The 23297-nt window shown below is 39.4% G+C and overlaps 1 protein-coding gene across 1 annotated transcript in view; it reads left to right on the top strand.

The window, feature by feature from the left end:
* The window catches only part of LOC133625092 (uncharacterized), a 96338-nt gene that overhangs the window by 16435 nt on the left and 56606 nt on the right, over positions 1 to 23297 (top strand). Inside the window, exons 9-22 of the mRNA XM_061991971.1 lie at positions 5047 to 5150; positions 6631 to 6796; positions 8204 to 8386; positions 11667 to 11819; positions 13071 to 13215; positions 15373 to 15531; positions 16263 to 16381; positions 17442 to 17723; positions 18701 to 18856; positions 19373 to 19557; positions 20665 to 20847; positions 21368 to 21459; positions 21621 to 21790; positions 23014 to 23173. Coding sequence (XP_061847955.1) covers positions 5047 to 5150; positions 6631 to 6796; positions 8204 to 8386; positions 11667 to 11819; positions 13071 to 13215; positions 15373 to 15531; positions 16263 to 16381; positions 17442 to 17723; positions 18701 to 18856; positions 19373 to 19557; positions 20665 to 20847; positions 21368 to 21459; positions 21621 to 21790; positions 23014 to 23173 — 2257 coding nt within the window. The remainder of the gene's footprint in view (positions 1 to 5046; positions 5151 to 6630; positions 6797 to 8203; positions 8387 to 11666; positions 11820 to 13070; positions 13216 to 15372; positions 15532 to 16262; positions 16382 to 17441; positions 17724 to 18700; positions 18857 to 19372; positions 19558 to 20664; positions 20848 to 21367; positions 21460 to 21620; positions 21791 to 23013; positions 23174 to 23297) is intronic.

Genomic DNA, 23297 nt, shown 5'->3' with positions numbered 1-23297 from the left:
TTTTTATTTTGCTGTTTGGCTGGTTGGTTCTGTGTGCTTCTGATGAATTCTGTTAATAACCATTGCATTTTCTGGGGATGCTGCTTGGAAAATGGAGGAAATGTCTTCTCACCTAAACCATTTTCACTGGTGAATGCTGCTAAGATAAGATGGAATATTCTGGTCATGTGGAACATGCAGTGGCTTAATTTTTCTCTGTTATTTCCCTGACCATGGTTCTAGATGAGAATATGCCTGTCTCCCTAACTCAGACAGGTCTTGTAGTTTTTGTTGATACCACCAGCAGCTGGATCAGTTAGTGTTTGTCATTGGCTTTGAAATGAAGATCCCTGTTCAGAGATTGTGAAGAACATCCATTACATACAATGCAAAAGGATCAACAGGTGATGGTGCTTAGTCATAGCTGACTTGAGATGGACTAAGGGCAGTGACAAAAAGAAGAGGGCACTTCATATATCTTTCAGATGGAGTAGTTGTTAATAGTGAAGTTTCTGTGTTAAACAACTGGAAAAAAAGTAATTTTGAAAATAGAACACTTCATGTTGAAGTCATTTATGATCAGGATGTTACTAGAAAACAAATAAGGTCTAATGGGGAAAGTGCTGAAGTAGGTCTTGGTGCCTCCATGAATTTGGCACTGATGAGTTTAGTGGGCTCATTCGTGATACATTCGTGATACTGCCCTGTCATGTTGTGGTGTGGTTAGGTTGCTGGTGCTATGGAGCAAGGCTATTTTTATGCAATGGGGCTGTGATCTCTCCTGTAAATGCACAGGTACAAGTGATGTTAACAAGAAACTTTAGACCAAGCCTAGGAGAAGACACTTCACCTTTCTTTGTCTAGGTTAAATCCCCTGTCAACAAATAAAAGCACTGCCTGTCTCTTCTCTGGGAGACACAGAGACACTGGGAGATGTTGTGCAGGCTTTATGGGGACAGGAGAAGAGTGCACTGCTGGATTAGGGCTCTGCAGGCCAGTGGTGCCTGTTTAGAAATTACTATACTGTGTATATTCCCCTTTCTCTTAGCTTTAGCTGCGATTAATGAGCACAAGTAGGTGTTTGTGTAATGTGGTGTGGGACAAGGCAAAGGCACAGGGTGGAGGAGGATCACAGTGGCAACAAGTGAAGCAGACAACTTCAGTCAGCTATGATAAATTACAACCCTAGGAGTTACTCCCAGCCTATTAAATGGTGCTCAGAGTCTGACCCCAGCACAAGGCTGAGGAGAGAGCAGCAGGTAGCCTTCTGGGTGATGGTATATGGGAGAGGTTTCTCTGTGAATTATAGGCATGTTTGCCATTTTTTTTAGCTTCATGCTAGGGAGATTGTGGGGTATAGAAGGATAACAGAGCCATAAACATAATGACACTTACTAGTGTAAAATAAAAGCAGGCTCTTTGGGAATGATAATGCTTAATTCTGTGTGGCTGTCATTGTGACAGCAGTGTGTAATGGCATCTGGGAAGAGACTAGAGGGCTACACTCTAGTATACAATCTACTGCTTGGAAAATGGTGAAAGAAGAAATTATGACAATGGACCTGAGAAACTTTCTCTAGATCCTGCCTTCTTTTAAACACTCATAATTCAGTGTCTTTGGTGAAAGAATGGCAGATGACTTTTCCCAGTACTGGTGGGATGTCCCTTCTGTCTCCAAAGAGCCGTGAGGCCCACTGGCTTCATGTGTGGGAAATTTGGTTTGTAAATTACTAAGAATAACACAAGTGGCTGCTGTCTGTGCCACTGCCTAAAAAAAAGAGGTGAATTATTCATCATATGCCTGTCCCAGCACAGGGTTTGATTAGTTGTCAGCCATTTTCACTGTTTTGGGGTGTTCCTTCTGTGTGACAAGACATTTCAAAGCAGATCTTTATTACCCCTTATTCCAACCCATAAAATGTCCTTTGGGCCAGGAAAGAAGTTCTGGGAATGCCCACAGTGTTGCTTGGGAGACAGCTCCAGTGTCACACATGTATAGCTTGTTTGTCTCCTTATTGTTTGACTCTGAATGAGGCAAGATTATGCATTTCATTCAGGACACAAACCCAAGAATAAATGGAAGGGAAAATCCCCAACTCCAGGGAAAACAGTGAAGGGATGTGAAAATGGGGGTGGAGACTATGTCATTTCCAAGGAAGCAATGTTGTTGTTCAATTTTTTAATGCTATTATAAGACAAGATTGAATTTCAATGTGGATGTAGATTAGCTCATGGTCCATTAGTGAACAAGCTCCATACTGACAAAGAATGGTCAAAGGGAAGCAGAGAAGGGACCCTCACTTGAGAGAGGGTTAAAGGAAGCTTGCCACACAGCTTCTGCTCAGTGCTGCATTTACATTTGGCTGTCTGGAGTTTGATGGTGGATTGATAACTCTGGTGAATGTGCCTGTGTGTACATTAGGCAGTGTAGACAAAAGTATGTCAGATTCACTCTGCCCAGCTCCTGTATCTCAGTCTGACCCAAAAGAGTTTACCTTTAGGGCATGATCTCACCATTTTTTTTTCTCACAAGGTGTTCTAATTGCTAGTTACTGCCTAATTGGGTGTTAGGATTTGCATGTTTCTAACTTGTGGGTGTAGGGAGTAGAACAGAATATTTCCCAGGTAAGGAAGATGTTCTGATTACCATAATGAATTAAGGTGCTGTAGTTACATGGATTATTTTGCCGTTTGAAATTCAACTGTTCTTCTTCTACATGACTGTAATAATAACTTTATCAGGAGCAGAAGTGTTTGCTTTGAATTGGACAGCCTTAGAAGGTAGTATTGGGAATAGCCTGTTGAGTCAGTTAAACCTGGTCCATGAACAGGCACAATTACATCTTTCCTGAAATTGAGAGTGGCATGAGGTTAACTGGTAAGATAAGAAACCAAATAAGAAAGAACTGATGAGGTTCAGAAGAAAGGAAGTTATGCCATGGCAAGGAGAGAGTAACCATAGCTGTTCAAACATAGACTTCAGGGGAAAGTGTGTCACCTCCATCTGATTTCACACTTGGCCTTCAATTAAGGATTAAAGCATTTTACAATTTAAGCATTTTACAAATGCTTTTGAAGAACTTCATTAAATACAGTTCTCTGAGTATTTTATAGACCATTAAATGTTCTATTTCTTTTTAAAATAGACCTTAAAGGTAGTGATGAAGTGGGATGAAGTGGAATAAAATGAAATACATGTGCATCCAACTGAATTTTAGCTGTGGAATTAGAAGTGTTATGAGTATAGTATTATATATGCTACTGCTAAAAAGGAAAGAAATTCCGAAAGAACAAAAAGAGAAACAATGTTTGTGTTGGATTCCCTCAGCCTATCAAACAACATGGTAAGAAATCACTGTATCTTCTTACAGCAAGACAAGCTTCTTTGTGCTGAAAATGTCTCGGCAGTCTTAAGTTAAAATCCATTGCTGGCACTGGGTTATTCCAGCTTTTTCATTGCTTTTGGAAAAAGCTCCTGGAAGGAAGGTCAGGAAGTCAAAGCAGGTCTCTCCCCAGACCTTTGCAAATGTGACTTAGTGGAATTAGACTTTGATTATGTGATTCTTATGTGAAGCAAAATGTTTTCTTTGTAACAAGAGCAGTAGTCTTACGCCTAAGCCTTTCACATCTGAAGTGAATAAAGAAGTGAATTGAATCTGCATGGCATGGACCATGATTGAAACCTGAGCTTTAAAGAGTTAGATTAAAATGAACACACAAGCTATGGTATTTAATATTCTGCTAATTTTTCAAGTAATGAGACCTGTCTTCCTTTTTGAACTTTGTGTCAGGTCTCAGAGGAACACATCTATGTGGTATTTAACCTTTCCAATAGCATTTCTCAAAAAGCTTCTACTGAGGCCAAATAACAATGTGGTGAGTAGTGGATGTTGCAAATGAAGATAGTCTGAAAAAGGATAAAAGAGCCTCCATTTTCAGCAGAGGGTAGACTGATGGAAAGGTTTGCATTCCATAAACATAAAGGCATCTGTTGCCTTGAGAATTTATCCAGTTCAATTCAAAATTTGATTGATTTGATTTCTAGCATCACATTTGTGAAAAGAAAAAATACTACTGGTAGTGCAGTACACATCCAGTGCCTTGAAACTTGTTTCAGCTGATAGGAAACTGATACTGCCATAGAAGTTTAGTGGAGGGTGGGAGTGGTTGGTTTTTTAAATGTGAAGTCTATTACAGGCAGCTACTTAAGAGGGAGGTGTGAGCCAGCTCTGAGTTGCTCTTTATTTTTCAGCCATGCACGTGCAAATAAATTATTCAACAGAACTCTTCAGCTTCAACTGTACAGCTAGATTGAAATACTTGGGTTTTCTAGTGAAGTAACCCCAAAGTAGGTGTTTCAGTTTTTCCCACAAGTACAGCAGCTTGTTAATGAAGGTCTGGCATTTATTTACACTGAAAAGGGTGTGAGATAATGTACTACAGGTAAAATAGCTGCTGTATATCATAGCAATTAGCTTACCCAGGGAGAGCAGCTCTTCTGCTAGTACACTCCTAACTAACCCTATGCTACCTGCAGAGGTGAGAGCAATTGTGTTTGGGCTGGTCTCCATTAAGATGAAGTACACAGCACCAGAGGTACTCAAGCAAAACTTTTTAAGTGTTGTCCAAACTTCAATTCCATGATCTTTCTCACAAAGCTATGACTAATATGATGATAGCTTGACTATAGTTTTATTTTGTGTTAAGGCTGTGTCAGAAGTTCTCGTCATAAATCGGGATCTTGCTTTACAAACTCAGAGATTATGGCTTTCTCTCCTGGGTTGTAACCACAGTGCTGCATTTTGGTTTATTACTCATGTGTATTCCAGTGGTGTGGACAGACTGACATGAGGAGTGAAAGCGCTTCTCTGTGCATTTACAGCCTGAAGAGGAAAGCAGGAGGGAAGGGATGTAGGGGCACAGGGAAGAAAAGAGGTTTTACTCTGAGGTTAAATTGTAAATCAATGGCAATGCTGATGTAACCCAAAGTCACTTGCTGGGCTGTGTTCTCTCAAGCTGCTTTCTGCACAGCTGTAATGTTACAAGCTGTAATGTGCTTTCTTACAGACTGCAGACCTTTTCATGGCTCTCGTGTTTGAACTTCGACATCTTTCTCTTGGGATCTTAAAAACACTATGGCAAAGATCTTCATTTAAATGCAGAGACAACTGGTAAGGGCCCTTCAGGAGCTGCATAAAATATTATATCTATATATATATATAGGAAAGAAATGTTTTATAAACATTTAAAATAGATTCATGTTTTAAATCCATCCCCAAATGTTGGATTTAAATGTGGAACACTTTAAAAAGAAGAATGTGTATTGCAAATCTTGTTTATATGACAGAAGGATGATACTCTCTCCTTATTGAATGATTCTTGTGTGCAAAATAAACTTTCATGTTCCATGCCTATTCCCACAGACAGACTTCCTGTTACAGGAACAATGTGAGCAGGAGACTTGAGTCATGGGTTAAGTGAATAACAATGATGCTGGTTTCAAGAATCTACTGCTATTTGTTATGAAAAAGCTTAACTGGATTTGTACCTTCAGTGTCCTTAGTACTCATGGGGGAGAGGAGATGAATCTTAGGCTGGGAGAATGGATGTGGTGGAGCCACATCTTTCAGTAACAGCCTGAACTTGGGGTGATTTGGACCAATCTTTCAACTGCAGCTTTAAAGGTCAAGGCCCCCACTCCTTTACAGTCAGGAATAGTTCTGATCCAATGGTTTCAGACTTTCAGAGATATGAATCCAGTATTATTAAGACCAATACTTTTGTTTTCTCCTTCCAAAATCACTATTCTGAAAAGTCTAAATGGAGAAACAAGTTTTTCACTTGGTTTCAGTACAAACTGTCATCATTAACGTTAGGTTTTATGTTTCCAACAGTATATTAAGCTTCATATCATGCAGAAGGGGCAAATTTTGTCTTGGCTTACTTGCCTTAGGTTTATTTTCACCTTTTGACAAATAGTCACGCTAATATTCATAAATGTTAGAAAGTAACCTAAACTACTCCACCTCTTTCTATATTAACTTCAGGCTAATTTTATTCAGGACAAGGTTATTAAATTTAGAAGCCAGAAAGAATCCCATGCAAACTAGTCTCTTACTATGATGCAAGTGCTCTTACCCAGTTTAGTTTAAACTACTTCTAGTTAATGCAAAATGTCCATCCACCAGTACAGGGAGTAGACAGAGAATACAGAGACATTCTTAAGAGCTGAAATATGTATCATCTGTTATATTGGTGTAACCTTTCCACTTGGATAAGGTCTAAAAAAGCACAGGAAGTAAAAACTAGTCAATTCAGTTTTAATATTTTTGTTTGTTATCTGTGAAATGAAAGGAAAAAGACACCTTAGGAAAATCAGTGCTTAAGGTACCCCAGTCGTTAGAAGTGAATGTGGGGATGTGTTTTGGCATCATTTTCAAAGAAAACCAGGCTTTTTGTTCCTTCAAAGCCTAGTTACATACAGTTCTTGAAACATCAATACACTTGCTCACATCTGGGCTGAGGCATACTTCCACAAGGTCACTATACCAAAGGATAACATTAATTGTTATGGAGAGCCAGTGGAGTTTTATTTGATCCTTGAGTATTCTGGTCATTTTAGATTGGCTGTATTTCCTTCTTGTGTTGCAGGCAGCCGCTAATAGATGCTCTCCCATCTTGTGCTACAGAACCATGTGTTGTCCTAATGAAAGAAATTATAGTTTCTGGAGAGCTTGAGGAAGACAAAGTGGAGTATTTCTTCTGGTCCCTTTCATTCATTCCGAAACCCACCTCAGGCATGATTGACACTCTTGCTGTGAGTGGATGCTGTTTCATCTTTGTTCATTTATCATCAGTCCAGCTGGCTCTGGACTTTTGTATTTTACAGTAATAGTCTTTTTCACAGATTTGTACCAAACCCTTTTCTGACCAGGTCATTTCTGTGGTGAAACTACTGGTTGTTTTCATCTTGATTCCAAATAGGATGCTGTCATATTTGGTCACTGGAGCCTGGTTTACACTTGTAGCCTAAAAAAAAAACCAACAAAAGAAGTAAAGAAAATAAAGTGTGAACTATCTTGTGGACTCCAGAGATTGGTTTGGGCTACTTAGCTTTGAGGTTCAAGGTCAACTCAGCGTGAGGAGAATGACGCAGTTGCAGCAACCCCCTGCTTTGGACAGATAGCTTTATTCTCCAGTTTATTTCTCTATGTGCTTTGTATTGAGCACGTGGAGACATTTCAGTCCTTTGTATTCACAGCATTGTTAAAGCTTTTGACATTTTTCCTTAACTAAGTTAATTGCATGCAGAGTCATACTGGCTCCATTTTACAGTATAGTTATCCTTTCAAGATCTGCTATTCTACTGGGTTTATATAGTGTGATCTGTCACCCAGTCTGAAGTTGGACTGACTATGTTTTTTTGTGAAGCTGCAGCATTCTGGATGGTAAAATAATAGTCTTGGAGCTTAAATAAGCCATTAAGATTTTTTTTTAATTAAGTAAAATGTTATATGTGCTAATGAACCATTGATCAGCCATGCAGAATCTTATGAAGTGTATCACAACCTACTGTTCCTAATTGTACAGGTTCTGACCAGGATTACAAAACCCAGTTCTGAGTGTTAGCAGGCTTCCCACAGCATCTACATGAAGTAATTCCTCTTGTGTTCATTGGGGCTTTGCAAGCATTGGTTGAAGTGGTGGGTTTTTTGACAGTAACAGACTTGTTTCAGAGGATACAGAAGTTTGGATTTTGCAGGTTTATGGGACAGAAAGGCTAATTTTCATTCTTAAAACGGGTCAGCTGTCTGTGACTTACCTGTTAGTGTTTTTTGCTGAATATTGAGGTGAAAAACTGTTTACTAGTGAAGGCTTTACTATTTTGAGGGTGCTGGGAAATAGTTTAGATTTTTTTTCACCCTCCTTCCTAAACATACAGGGCATGATTTCTTGCAAAAAGAACTGAGATCTATGTCACATTGATACCAACTTGGTCTGCGTGTTTACATGCAGAGAAGTTTCCACTGTAGCTCTGCAGTGCAGTCCTTTCTTCTTTGTTTATTGCTTATTTAAATCCTTTAAGAGCAGCTTGAAAATGTGGATTGTTGAGACAGACTTTTAGTGTAAATATATTTTGACACGTTTATTTTCTATGGAGTGTTACAGTAATCATGAGAGTGACTTTTCTGAAATATCCTGTTCTTTTTATGCTTGTTTACAGCCTTTGCTGAAGTCGCCAGGAGCAAGCCAGAGCTGCTTCTTGGGAGTGACTGCTCTCTTACATAGGTTTTGTTCAGCTCACAGCTCCTGTGATGATGTACCTGCTGTGCAGAGGGTGATGAGGACTCTTGGGAAATTTTTGGGCAGCAACTGTACCGTGAGAGATTCAGAACGACTCAGCAAGGTATCAGTTGTACAGAAGCATATAATATAATGCTTTACTTTTAGATTCCCTTTGTGATCTAGAACTTGCTTGATGAAAATGGCATTCAGTGGATGTCACATAATCACAGAATGTTGGAAGGGACCTCGAAAAATCATCCAGTTCAACTCCCCTTGCCAGAGCAGGACCATCTAGAATAGGTCACACAGGAACTTGTCCAGGTGGATTTTCAATGTCTCTAGGGAAGGAGACTTCACAACCCATCTGGCCAGCCTGTTACAGTGCTCTGTTACCCTCACAGTGAAGAAGTTTCTCCTTGTGTTTCTTTGGAACCTCTTATGTTCTGGCTTGTACCCATTGTCCCTTGTCCTATCATTGGACATCAGCAAGAAGAACCCTACTGACACCTGCCCATTATGTATTTGTAAACATTAATGAGGTCACTCCTCAGTCTCCTCTTCTCCAAGCTAAAGAGCCCCAGCTCCCTCAGCCTTTCACCATAAGGGAGATGGTCCTCTCCCTTAATCATCTTTGTGGCCCTGCACTGAACTGTCTCCAGCAGCTCCCTGTCCTTCATGAACTGAGGGGCCCAGAACTGGACATAATATTCCAGATGTTGTCTCATGAGGGCAGAGTAGAGAGGGAGGAAAACCTCTGTTGACCTACTGCCCATAGCCCTTCTAATAGACCCCAGCATGCCATTGGCCTTCTTGGCCAGAGGGCACATTGCTGTCACCCTGCTGTCCACCAGCACTCCCCAACTCCTTCTCCCTTATGCTATTCTAAGAGTACATTTGCCAATCTGTACTGCTACATGGAGTGATTCTTTCCCAGATGCAAGACTCTACACTTACCCTTGTTGAATTTAATTAGATTTCTCCCTGCTTAACTCTCCAGCCTGTCCAGATCTCGTTGAATGGCAGCTCAGCTTTCTGGTGTGTCAGCCACTCCCCCCAGTTTAGTATCATCAGCAAACTTGCTGACAGTGCCTCTGTTCCCTGAATATAATGAATATATTGAACAGTATATTGTTAATGAATGTATTGAACAGTACCAGTCCCATCACTCCCCTATAAAATGGCATGTTGATGAAAGTTTGCTATTCTTTTGTCGATTTGAGTTGATGTACAGTCAGTGTTAGCTGTGTTCTGTTGGCTAACAGGTTCTGCCAAGTCACACTGTTACTTGCTGTAAGTCGGTTATGATACTGGGAGACTGACAGGAGGGGAAAAGTTGCCTTAGTTGCTGTGCGTGATCTTCAGTTTGGACTAATTCCTGTCACACAGTTTTGGGGCTTTCTATCTCTATTGACATTTGATGCTGAAGAAATATCTTTCTATCTTCTGATGCTCTACTTAAACAATCAGTTCTTCCTTACCATGCTTAAAACAGAGATAGCAGTGTCAGTGTATCAGATAGCAGTAAAAGCCAAAGAGACAAGTTTGTCTCATATACTTGTGTCTGTTTAGTTTTCCAGTGTGGATGCTAAACACACAGGATTTGCATTTTAGTTCATACAGTGTGAGCAATCTATTAACCTTTAATTCTTAGCTAATGGGATTTCCAAGAGAAGCTTTGATTTCAGTTTCCCTGGTTGTCAATGGGATTAGGATGATCACCTGAGCATCTGCTCTGTCCCTGCTCCCTCTTACATTCCTTGCTTCCAACTGGGCAAGCAGACTGCCATATGAGTAGTTCCAACCTAGGATTATGCTGCTGGACTGAGTGCCAGTTTGCTAGCAGTTGACCAAATGGAGCAAAAGTCTCTTCAGTTTATATTGCAGTCTTTCTCTGTGAGGGCACTAATTTCTGGTGGGTTAACCCTGGTAGGCAGCTAAGCACTGTGCAGCCAACTGCCTACTCCTGCCGTGGAGTGAGGGAGAAAATTGGAAGGGCAAAACCAAGAAAATTTACTGATCAAGATGAAGTCAGCTTAGTAAGTGAAGTAAAAAATCCCCAGAAACCCCTAAACCCACAAAAACACCCCCAAAAATTATGCAAAAGCAATTGCTCCCCACTTGTAACCTGATGGCTCAGCCAGTTCCTGAGCAGTGGCTACCTTGGATCCATCCCCACTCTCTCCCCACACACAGTTGTGTTGCTGAGAATGATGCCATGTGGTTTGAAATATTTCTTTGGCAAATTCAGGTCATCAGTCCTGGCTGTCTCTCTCAGCCCCTTACTCACACCCAGCCTCCTTACTGGGCAGGTGGACTCAGAAACCAAGAAAGCTGCTCAGCAATAGCAGCAGCCAAAACTTTGTTGTGTTACCAACAGTGTTTTGGTCACAGATCTAAACCACAGCACCATACAAGCTGCTGTGAAGAAAATTAACTCCATCCCAGCCAAAATCAGTACACCCAATTGCCTGTTCTCATTGGAACTGCTTTTTTAAACCTTTTTGCCTTCTAACAAATCTAATTAACCCAAGTGATTAGTAAATCAGAACAGGGAACCAACGAAGAGGAGCAGAGGGAGAAAGACTGCCCAAGCTTTTCCAAGCCTGCTTTGTAACTTACCTGTGAAACACAGTTGTCTGATGAATGAAAAACAGTCTCTTGAATCTCAGCAGCATGTTGCAGTGAGTGAGTGTACAGTGTGTGGGCGAGTTCTCTTTATCTACAACAGCTTTACTGAAGATACAGGGCAGAAGAGGAGACATCTCCCAGGTGATGTCTCAGATCAGCAGTGAATGAGAGTCTTTGACCCAAACAATTGTGGAAGGTTTTGGAACATTTTAACTGAGCTGGCTTCAATATAGTTGTTTTTAGGGGAGTGTCAGTCAGGCAGCATTGTGCATTGAAGTCCCTGGGATCTTTAATACAGAACTTGTCAGGAAAATTCACTGATTGTCAGCAGAAACATGCTTTCTGGGTTCTGAAGTTGCATGGGTTTTCTGTTTAGTGAAGAAAACTGGTGACATTATGGCATTTGTTATCAAAATAGGATTTAAAATTAATTATTTGGTCCAGAACTCCTTGTTGAGTCACTGAAAGGTCAAAATGGCTGTGACCAAAGGGACAAAACATCAAAATACTGGAAAAACCTTTACTGTACATCAACCTCCTACCTTTTACTTTTCCATTTCAATGCAGAGTTTTTAAAATGCTTTTTTATTCCATCAGGTCTAAGCCAGATTTTACACACAGGTGCTATGTGGCATCAGAATAGCCATCCATACTCATATGAGTCTTGTCCTCTCACTAAAGCTAGAGTATAGCTGGTATAATAGAGGCTGCAGTAGCCCCCCAAATGATCAGCCATCCTTTTAGACAGAGATAACTTTTTAACTTGTTTACAGATGCAGCTGGTGTTAAAATCCATTGGAAATGCAGGACTGGCAGCAGCTTCACTAGTTCCTGCTTTGAGCTCGTGTGCCTCCCTGAAGAGTAACCCGATCAGAATTCGTCTTGCTGCTGTCCAGGCCTTCAGGCGTATTCCCTGTGCTGTTAGGGTAAGTGATTTATTGCCAGGAGGTGACTGATGGCTTCCTGGCACTGTCCCAGACTTTAGGCTTTCTGGAATAGTTATAAAACATGCAGGTAAATAAGGAGCAAGTGTAAACATGCCTTTGAACAGAGCTCCTCTGCTGTCAGAGAGGTTGGTAGGACCACCCCGATGAATGGGTGTATGATATGCTTTGCTATAGTAGAGGTAACATACTCAGTGACTGAGGTATATGTTTATGACTTAGTTGGGTGGCCTGTGTCTGTGTGAGTTATGGCTGTAAACCCACACTACTTGATTCTTCCTGTAGTCTGTTCCTATATCTGCTAAGTGTTAATGTGAGAAGCTTGCTGCAACTGGTGATTCATTGCCATAGAACTTTAAAAATGGATTAATAGAAGAAAAAACAAAACTTGTTTATCTCAGCTTGATACTAAAAAGAATGACAAAGCCAGGAGTGGTAACCTAGACAGAGCTGGCAGTCCTACTCTGAGAGAATGAGAAGTTCCACATGGACTTCCACTTGGAGAAGCATTTTCTATGGCTTTTTAAAATTTAATCTCAGCATGGATTGGCATAAGCTGTAGTTACAAAGCGGAGTGTTGCTCCTTAGACCTGTTGAAAGCATGATGTCCATATGTTGTCCTACACTCCATTATTGTCTAGCAAATGAACTGCCAAACTGACACCCTTGTAGGTGGGCTGGGGTTGTTAAATGCTAATAGAACTGTTACTGCTTAGTCACCAATGTCTTAATTCCTGGCAGTTCACCAAAGAATTGTATTTGTTGATATCAGGGAAGTATTGAACAGAATAAATCTGTTGCAGTCCTGTCCTTTGATTGAGACCAAAAGTAATGATCTTAACAGCCTGCTAACAAAGATGTAACCATTGTTTGTGTATCAGCTGTGGCACCAGTGTGAAATGTAATAGAACAACTCTCCCCTGTGGTGGAATAAAACCATCATTAACTAATGCTAGCAAGTGAGACTCTGTGATGCACTGAGCCCTCTCTAAATTAGTTGCTATAGGATTCAGCTCAGAATGACGGTTTGTTCTGGTAATTTGTGAATATGGTGGTATAGAGGACTTGTACATCCATTTGTATACATGTTGCATGAAATGACTTTGTCAAGTATAAATCTGTCTCAGAAAGAAAACCCCACCTGTGCCTGAAAGTGCACACATGAGGTGTGTTAGGAGAGTAAACCATAATTGTCTTTTGCTTTTTTGGTTATCATTTTATCTTTTTCTCTAGAACTCTGTGTTAGTTCAGCTGTATCAAACAATGGGTGAAGATGTGGAAATAAGGATTGCTGCTTATTATATAGCAATGAAATGTCCACATGAAGAGTTATTTAAACAAGTACAAAAGACTTTGCTGAAAGAAACATCCAGTCAAGGTTAGCCAAGCAACTACTGAAACCTGACACATTCCTAAATGATACTTCAATGTAATGGTACCAATCTATGTAAACTTTGGTTTAGTTTTGGTTTTAAAAGATGGTTTGTATGACTGCCACATTTTGTATTGGAATTGTGATACTGTTATTTTAGCAAGAGTCAGTAAGGAGTGACACTTCATAGAATTAGTTCCCTCTGCTGGCAACATTGCATTAGCTGAATGCTCTTGAGAAAGAGCTGCATGGAACACTTATAAAGTAAAAAGTAAACTGTGTCTGAATTACCTTCTTAGTGCTCCTAAATTCTACTTTTACTGTTTGTTCGCTTGATGTAATGCTGATACTATAAGGACTCACTACCATCGTCTTTCTTTGGTACTGTCCTCTTTTGCAGTTACTTTACATCAGTTTTGATCATAGTATTTTAAAGCTTGCCTCAGACAGAAACTAAGCAGATCTGAATACTGCAGAGAAAGGCCTCCTTATTTTCATCTAGATGATTTAAGTTTGCATCAAGTTTGCTTCATCACTGTACCAGAAGCGATTCTTCAGGTCAACTAGAAGTCCTCTAAGAATCACAGTTTGAGAACTGTTAATGGCAGCAAGAAACTAACACAGAGAAAAGGCAAAATGTTGGAACAGGGATGTGTTGTGTTAGAAATGTTGTGCTAAGGACTTTATGAAGGGTGTTGATCATATATCCAAATGTTCAATAGCTGGCCAGCAGTGTCCTTTGAGGAAAAGGTGAGCACAAGTGTAATTACTGACAGTTTATTCAGATTTATGCTTCCTGCTTCTGTGGTTCCATGATCAGTTATTGTCTGAGACAGATTACTGACATGTCAGAGTGAGTTGAGAACTGGTGCTAAGCAGAAAATCTTCTATACTATGTTTAAAACTAGTTGTTTTATTTAAGTAGCTTATCTGAAGGAGAAGCTGTTTGGGCTAGTATGAAATGAAACTGTAGGAAAAGTACAGAATTCTATTAGCTCTTTATTACTCAAGTGCAGAGGTGTTTAAGGTCATCTCATATTTTGGGTGCAGGAGGAATTTTATCTAATTGATTTAACCATATTCAACAAAGAAAACCTCTAGAAAATCCTTTGCCTTTAAATCTGTCAAGAAAGAATAAACATGAAAGGGGTATGTATAAGATTCTTTGCAGGCAGATGAAAGCAGGCTCTGTTTGCACTCTGGTATGTCTGGATCCCAACCAGCTCTGAACTTAAAGTCATGTATCCATTTTATTGGGATATTATGACCAGACCTGCATAATCCTGCAGTGATTATGAGTTCAGGCTCAGCACTGTGTTCACCTGATCATGTGGTTTGGAGGGTACTTACTCCCTTCTGTTTAGAGTTAATACTGAGAAACTTCATGAGCCTGCAAAACACTGTCAAGGTACCCTCAGTGACTCTCTTTCCTCCCTGTGGCTCCATGTGGAAAAATGAAATGGTCTGCTTTAAGGAGTCCATCCAAAATGTTGTATGTTTTATACAATCTAATGCAGGACCTACAATTTCTGTTAATTTCCTTCCTTTGCCTTTGATTGATGTAACACCTAAATAACTCATATAACAGCCTTCTGAGTAACAAGTGCTTTAGAGGACATGGAGCACAGATTAGTTTTTAGTTGCCAGATTCAGAAAAAGCAATATGAAAAAAAGAGAACTATTGTGAAAAAGAAAGTTGTATCAATATTCAGTGTCTGTGCATTGAACTAGCTGGAGCCCAACATCTTTTATCTTCAGGAGAAAAAAAAAAGCCTCTACATCTGTATTAGAGTTGTATGGGTTTTTTTGGTGGCATTCTATTGAATTTAGTGTAGCGGATCCTTTGCAAACAGTAAATAAGTAGGTTAAGCTTAACTCTCACCTGCCTAGTTCACCTGAGAGGCAGAAATGAAATTAGGGAGTGAATGGCCCCTCACATGCCATACTGAAAAGAATAAGACAGTATTAAATAAGTTGACTGATGTAAAGATAGGTGCATCAGACTGATTTGAATGGTGCTGAAATGAATGAATTCTGTTGTGGTCAGGGGAAGGGTTTAGGATTAATTCTGATCTAAATAAATTAAAAGGTTCCCTGTATCAGTTTTTAAAACTGTTTTAGTTTTCCCCTGATTTCCAAGTGCTTTTCTTTGTTTAATTTAAGTGGGCTCCTTTGTTTGGAGTCACCTCTCTCAACTCCTGGAGACAGATGATCCATTGAAGGAGCATCTTCGAGATTCTATTCCTGATGAAATCCTTAGCAGAGATTTTGACTTGGAAACATGGAAATACTCCTCATATTCTGATGTCACCTTCCACTCAGGTATGTGGAGTGCTAGAACTTAGTGCTTTGTAGCACACAGATGATTAAAGTTCCACATGGCTTTATATCATATATATAACATGTCCTTTATATTTTACTCCTGGGAATTTTAATGTTATGACTGAATAGTACACAGATATGCAAATGGAGGCTTGATTCTGCTCAGGCTTTAATTGGAGTTTATCAAAGTGTAATTTCAGAAAGCCAATTACAATGCAACTTTTCTTTTTGTGAGAGAGGAGAATAAGAACCAATGAACTTTTTAGACTATTTTTGTGAAGACTGAGTTTTGATTCCTTCCTCAGGGAGCTTCCTTTGCAGCAAATGGGACTAGCATGTATTATTATTTTGGATTCATGTGCTTTCCTCATTACAAGAAAAGATTCAGACTAATTCCTTCCTGTTTTAGTATCTTTTCATCATTTGTTTTTAACAAAAATGCTAGGTAATATTTTTCACAGTAATATTTTGATTTTCCATCCATCCCTTTCAGTGCAGTTGTGTATGTTAATGTGCTGTAACTGCTGTTCTTTTAGTCAGTCAGATAATAGACTTACAGTAATGTCCATTAAGGTCTCTGCTAGACTGAAATCAAATTCACCTGTTGACTTAATGTTTTATTCACCATCTTCTTAATGAGAAGAGTTGCAGCTTCCCAAAGAATGATGAGACTTGCAAAGAATATGAGAACATATCTCCAAATGACAAACATCTGCTATTTTCTTTTGCAGCTGGTGCAGGTGCAAATATGGAAGCATCAGTGGTCTTTTCTCCTGCATCTTTTCTACCACGATCAGTTGTGACAAATTTGACTGTTCACCTTATGGGGCAGGCTGTAAATCTACTGGAGGCAAGTTTCTGGATTTATTCTTTTAATCCCTCTCCTCATGGGACACTTGATTTGTTGAAGCAAAAGGAAATATTTTCTAGGTTCCCATTACAATTCCTTTAGCCAGGTGTGCTATTCACTGCTACAGCAAAATTGCCTGGTGACCCCTTTGTGTAATGGACTTAGTCATAACAAAACCACTTTCTCTCTGATAGTAGCATACATGAGCCAAGTGAGCTATATTCAGCTCTTGTTGTTCATTGAGATTAAAGATAAAAGTCAGTGCCTTCTGAGATGCTAGTCTAGCTCCTGTTTGGGATAGTAATATTACTTCTGTCAACTTACAGTGGAAAATGGATAGATTTGGGTACATCATTCCTTTAGTACAGTAGACAGTCAAATATACCTAATTGAAGTTTCTATTTTAGTCCCATCGAGCATCCAATGCCTGTGATATTTAAATGGCCTTCCTGCAATATCATCATCTTTAATTGTGTCTCTACTGTGCCTCCAAAAGAAACCAATGTTTGACATATGGACTGTATTGTGGGTAAAAATGTGTATATGAAAGAAAGACATTAATGTAGCCTTGAGATCTTGAGTTTAAGCTTGAAAGGGAACAAAATCTTTTTTTCAGTGTCATATGCCCTGGATTTATCTCTGTGATACTATTGTATTCAAACTTCCAAACAGAGTCTTATTTCAGCAGTGTGAAAAGAGTGCATTACTGTTTTACAACCAAAATACTGTTTGGAACATGCTGAAATAACAGTAGCTCAAACTGTCCCATCATGGTGTAAATGAACCAGTACCTGAATAAAAACTGGTTTTTATTTTGAACTGAGCTTCACGTAATCAACAAACTAAAGAGTTTTTACTGGAAATATTTAGTACTGAAATATCCACTGTTGGGTGCTGCATGAGGTAGGAGACCAAACTTTGATATTGTATGGCAAATCTTTCTTTGTAGAGAAATGTAAAGGTGGTACCTGCATGTATTGTTTGCATTTCTGCCTGTAGAACTGGGCATGGCTCATGTATCTCATTGTCAGGCTTTTCAATGCCATTTCCTTTCCCCTAGGTTGGTGTACGATTAGAGAATGCTGAAGCTCTTGTGCAGAAGATTTTTGGGCAGAAGTCAGCTACTTTCAGTGACTATTTTTTTGCAAGCTCCAGTGAAAGAAACCACAACTCAGACACCCTAGTGGAAGCAGCAGGAAAAGTCAATCAGAGGAAGCTGCCTTCAAAGCGATACAGCCCAGCTGATCATCTTGCGACCAAGTCTGGCAAGCTGAAGTTGAGAAAAGCAAAGCAGAATTGTCCTGGTAGAAAGTACAATAAGATGAAAGAGCTAGTCGAAAAGGTAACTGACTCTGTAGATTTTGGGAAAAACAACTACATTCTCTAGGGAAACTTAGGGCCCTATCTAGCACTGGCTAACTGCTCAGTAGCACTGTGACTCCTCTGCAGTAACTTGTTCCACCCACTTGCAGAGAACTCAACAGCTGTGTAAAATACAAAGCAACAAAGAGCCAAATCTCCAGTTTTTCAGATGGTTTCATTGTCTCAAAACAATGACTCTCAGCCAGGGGACTAGTTGCCAGCGCTTTGGGCTTCCTCTCATTATTCTGACCTCTGATCTTCTTTATTCTGATGTTCTTTTGTCTGTTGACTTCTGCAGCACTGTAAACAGCTGCTTGATGTCAAGTTCCTGAGTCATGCTGTTTTTCTGACTTCCCAGTTTAATGTCACATGTTAAATTGACCCTTTGTGACTTTACCCACACTGGTAGAGCTGTGTTCTGTGTAGATAACAGGAAAGTTTTGGGAATTGATTTTCAATTGTTCATATATCATCTGGAAAACTTAAGGACCATGATTTATTTAGCTTGTCTTAGACCATTTGTGTTCTTAGGACTCACCTTAAGAGTTTCTTCTTACAGTGTAAGCTTGTGTTTGTGTTATGTTGCTGTGGTATCGATTCATAAAGAGGGAAAATGTAAAATGTTTACTTCTTAGCAGTTTGCTAGGCAATCATGGCATCCATAATGGTGTATTAATCGAGATGATATTTTTCACACCTTCATCTGTTTGTAGGAACATATTGCAACACTACTTCTTTTGCCCAGTCATCTTAGGAATGGACATTACCTATGTTCATAGAGAAAATCAGCCTGTGTGGTGTGGAGCTGAAGTTTAGCTGGAAGATCTGGTCTTGAAATATAGATAGATGAAAGAGACTCTAATGTCTGTTTACTAATAACACAGTGAGGAATTGAGTTGAAAGGAAATTAATATAAACATCACTCTCTTCCTGATTTATTTCTTTATCACCTGTCAGTTCTCTGAGAGAACCGTGAGGAAGGAGGCACTGAAGTGTGAGCTGAGCATGAAAATATTTGGAAATGAACTTAGCTTCTTTGATTGTGAAGATCTAAGAAAACAAATGAAACATTATTCTTTAAATGTGGCTGAGTTGGCTGTCAAACTTCTGAAGGTAAAAGGAACTTTTTTCTTCTATTTGAAAGTAAATGCTTTGACAAACTACTTTCTGACAGATGGGTGTTAAGGTAACCCATTACCTATCTGTCACTGTATCTGACAGATATGTGAAAGATACAAAGTATTACTTATTGTTTTGCTGTACTGAACTCTAAAAGAGACCTATATATATATATACATTTATAGTCTTAAATGACATTGAGTGTATTAGGCAAGGACTTGTTCTGTTGCCTGTTAGTCCTTATATCTTCCTTTTCTCATTTAAATCCATCCATACTTAAATGAAGAATAATTCTTTCTTTAACTGGGGCAGGACTAGCATCTAACTCATGCACTGGCCAGGTGCAGGCTTTGGGCTGCTTTCTACCTTACTTCCCAAATGATCTGATTTAAAACCACTTTCACAGCAGACAAATGCAGTGGATAGTCATATCTGGAAAATTCTTGAATGCTGACTTGATTACACAAAATAGAATTGCATTTATTGTCTGTCTGGGCTTTTTCACCATAGGGGCAAGAGCTCCAGTTTAATAAAAGGCTGAGTTTGGCTACTGAAGAATTGCAGTTTCCAGCAATTTCAGGCTTTCCTGTTCAGCTGGCAGTCAATGCCTCAGCAGCAATCAACATAAAAATCAAAGGGAATGCGGATTTCAAACAACACTCCAATTTCTTTCTAAATGGATATATCAAGCCGAGGTAATAACTGTTGCAAATGTGTCAATCTCACATATTCCTGATCTCAAGTAGCAAGTCTTGATGTGCAAGTTTTATTATGCATGTCTGTTCTAATCAATTAGGAGATTCCTGAAGAGCTCAAGCAGGCATTGGGCTTATATTGCTGAATGGTTGCTGTGCTCTGAGGATGGCAATGGATTCCTGTCTGATTTTGAACTCTGTTGCTGTGCTTTTCCAGCACTGTTTTAAGTTGACCATTCCTCCATATTTCTAAATCAAATTCCTAAATGCTTGCATGCAGATCATCTTTTTGAATGCTTTACCTGTTACAAGAATGACATTTTGGATTTTTCTCAAGATCACATAGGTTATGGATCTACGAACCAATGGGTGATTTATCCCTGTGTTTCCTCATCTAGCTATTGTAGCTTTTTATACATACTGAATACATTTCTTAAACCTCACTAAGTGCTGTATAAACAGGTAAACTTGCACCATGATACTCAACCTTAATTGCTTTCCCTTTCCTGATGCTTCATGCTGAAGTCTGGTTCAGATCCCTTGTGAGATATGTAAAATTAGACTTAAGTTCATGGTAGTGTGTGTCTGTGCACAAATAACTTTTTTCAGTTATTTCCTAAAAAAAAAAGTAGTCATCATGACTTTAATCACAGAATCTTAAGGGTTGGAAGGGACTTCTAAAGATCATCCAGTCCAAGCCCCATGCCAGAGCAGGACCATCTAGAGTAGGTCACACAGGAACTCATCCAGGTGGGGTTTGAATGTCTCCAGAGACAGAGACTCCACAGCCCATCTGGGCAGCCCCTTCCAGTGCTCCCTCACCTCAACAGGGAAGAAGTTTTTCCTTATGTTTCTTTGGAACCTCTTATGTTCCAGCTTGTACCCATTGCCCCTTGTCCTGTCACTGAACATCACTGAGAACAGCCTGGCTCCATCCTCCTGACACCCACCCTTTATGCATTTATAAACGTAATGTTACAATATAGTGTGTTACAGCATCAAATGCTGTGTATTTATTGAAGAGGATGAGCAGCCTGTGGTTTAAAATAATTGCTTTAAAAAGAAAGCAGTTTTCATAGAAGAATATATGTCTGAATCTTTCAACAGCGCATTTGTCCAGCTTTCTGTCCAAATGGAAACTGTGGGGACTCTTGGACGAGCTGGCCTACGTTGGTTGACAGGAATGAGGACATCCACTAGTCTTGATGGGGGAATCCAGGTGAAAAAAGGGCAAGAGCTCAAAGCTTTCTTGAACACTCCAGAAGAATATATGGAGATAATTAATTTCAGGTAAGATTAAAGAAGGATATCTTCCTAAAATAGTGAATTATTTGAACAAAAGCATGACTGTAGAGTCTATTAGACGTTGCATTAGCTCTTTTGCTCCTACCAAGTGCATAGACTGTGATTGTTGTACAAGCAGTTTAGAGAAGTTCTGGAAGAACTTCAAGGCTGGAGTGAAACTAATGTATGTATATAGCCTAAGGGATTAAAAATGATGTCTAGAAGCCAGAAAGTGAGCGGAGTTGCAATAAGATGACCACACCAAATTGCTTAAACCAGAGAAATCCAATACTGACTGTGACAAACTGCAGAAAAAAATCTCAAGGTAGTGATAGATTAAACATGGAAATTCTGGATAAAAAATCAGTGCTAACTAGTGGAAATGTAGGCTAACCATAACAGAACTTCATCTTTCTTGGTTGTCCCATCTGGGAGAAGATGGCATATAACTGAAAATTTTGTTTAAACATTGCTATAGCTTTAGGATAATTGGTTTTAAATAACCATTGGAAATTCTTGATTGTAGCTCTAAACTTTACTACACAATGGTGGATAAGACAGAAGATAGAGATGTTTTCCAAGACCACACAGACACCAAATCTTGCACTAGGGAGGAAGGTGAGTCTAGCTGCTGTGTTTGTGGTAGAAAGCTTGATCATTCTGAAATATCCATTCAGTAGAATTTCTTTTTTTATATATCAGTTCTAAAAGATCTTCAGTGCAATATGCATGTGTGTTTTGTTTTTCTAACTCAGTGTTCAACTGTTGTCTTCCACCAGTGTCTCAGATTATTGGCTGGCAGCTGTGTTCTGAAATGTCATATCCTGACCCAGCCAGCAGTTTGGTTTTCCCCCTTACTGGACCTTTGAGAATGACTGTCACATTAACTAAGCAAGACAGAGGCCTGCAGCAGTATGTTGTGGAAGCTGCATATAACTATATTCCTCAGGTAACATTATGGTATGCTTTCCTTTGGCTTTAGTTTTAGTTTAGTATGCTGATGGTGTGTCTCAGTACTGTATATGCAATTTAACTGGCTTTCAAGGTCTGCATTATTATTATTTCCATTCCCATTATTTGTTGAGAGCAAATTGCTGATGCTGGTAGAAGGTACATATTATTTCCATATACAAAAGGGTAAACATGATTATTAAGTCATTTGATTAGATAAGACTGATAGAGCTGGAACTAGAGATCAGGATTTTTGCCTTGGTGCTTAGTACTAAACAACTTGGCCTCACTTCAGGGACTTGTTTCTCTTTGTGACAAAAAAACCTTAAAACTCAAATAGTTAATTTACATTAAACACCTTGTTTAAAAGCAGAAGTTAGGCTCCAGTGAATCCACTCCAGAAGACAAAGCTGTTTTAATATGTTTGTTTGGACAAGGCCAGGGAAGAGATGGTTTCAGCATCTGCATGGGACAGTGAGAACTTATGGCTTTTTCTAAAATGACAGTACAGGTGTTTAACACAGGCAGTAGTTGGAGTCTTATCTTCCATCACAGCCCAGCTATGCTGCTGGACTTGAGCTAATGCTTTTTACCAGGAGACAATTTGGACTTTGGTTGTATTCAACTGCTCAGTATTTCTAAGGCAGTGACATAAGGGTGATAAGCAGAGTATCTTTATCTTTGTGATTTTGTTTTTCTGACTTTCTCTAAGAAAAGCAAGAAAGGGAACAGGCATTCTCCTCTGCCAGAGAATCTGACATCTGTAAGCAGGGCAAGGCCAAAACTGTCAACTAGGGCATCCACTGCAGAGTCATGGTGCTCTGTGCTGTATCCCACTGCTGACACCAGAGTGTAAGAGCTTAAGGCAGCCCTGCCAAATTGTAGTCACTTAGACCTGAGAAACAGGGCTTAAATTTAAAACTGGAGTGATGTCTGATTTTCCATAAATTTTGGCAGGATTCAGCATAATTTCAAGAGAAGGTCGATATGCTGTGAAATTCCAGGTGTTCAGACAGCATTTCCCAAGACAAAGCCTGGACAGGGAATGGCAAATGCAGCTTGGGAAAAAGAAAGTTCTTGCTGAAAATCCTGAAAAATAGATGGGTGAAAAGTGATCATTGCAATGAAGGTGGCCATGATCATGGGGTGTAACTCAGTGTAACGGACTCTTTTGTAAATGCTGTGTCAATTGCAAATGTGGTTATCCTTTCCTTCTTTCAGGAGAGTTCCTGGATCCCAAATGAAGCTGTCCTTCACTTCTTCATTGGCACTCCAAAGTCAGACTTGAAAAGAGATATTGGTGTTGATCTACATTTTAGTGTCCCACAGAAGAAATTCAGAATCCAATTTGTACAACCTAAGAAAAAAATTGAGATTGATGGTAGGTTTTTCAACTGAGAATCAAACCATCAGCTCATGACTTAATTACATGTCTAATTTAATTAGAATGAACAGAGAAATATCCATCTGTTTCAGTTAATAACTTAATGCCAAAACTACATTAC

This window comes from Colius striatus, chromosome 3 (assembly GCF_028858725.1).
Source record: "Colius striatus isolate bColStr4 chromosome 3, bColStr4.1.hap1, whole genome shotgun sequence".
NCBI classification, from domain to species: Eukaryota; Metazoa; Chordata; class Aves; order Coliiformes; family Coliidae; genus Colius; species Colius striatus.
Note: the sequence above shows the minus strand (reverse complement) of the source record. Positions and strands in the feature narration are given on the sequence as shown.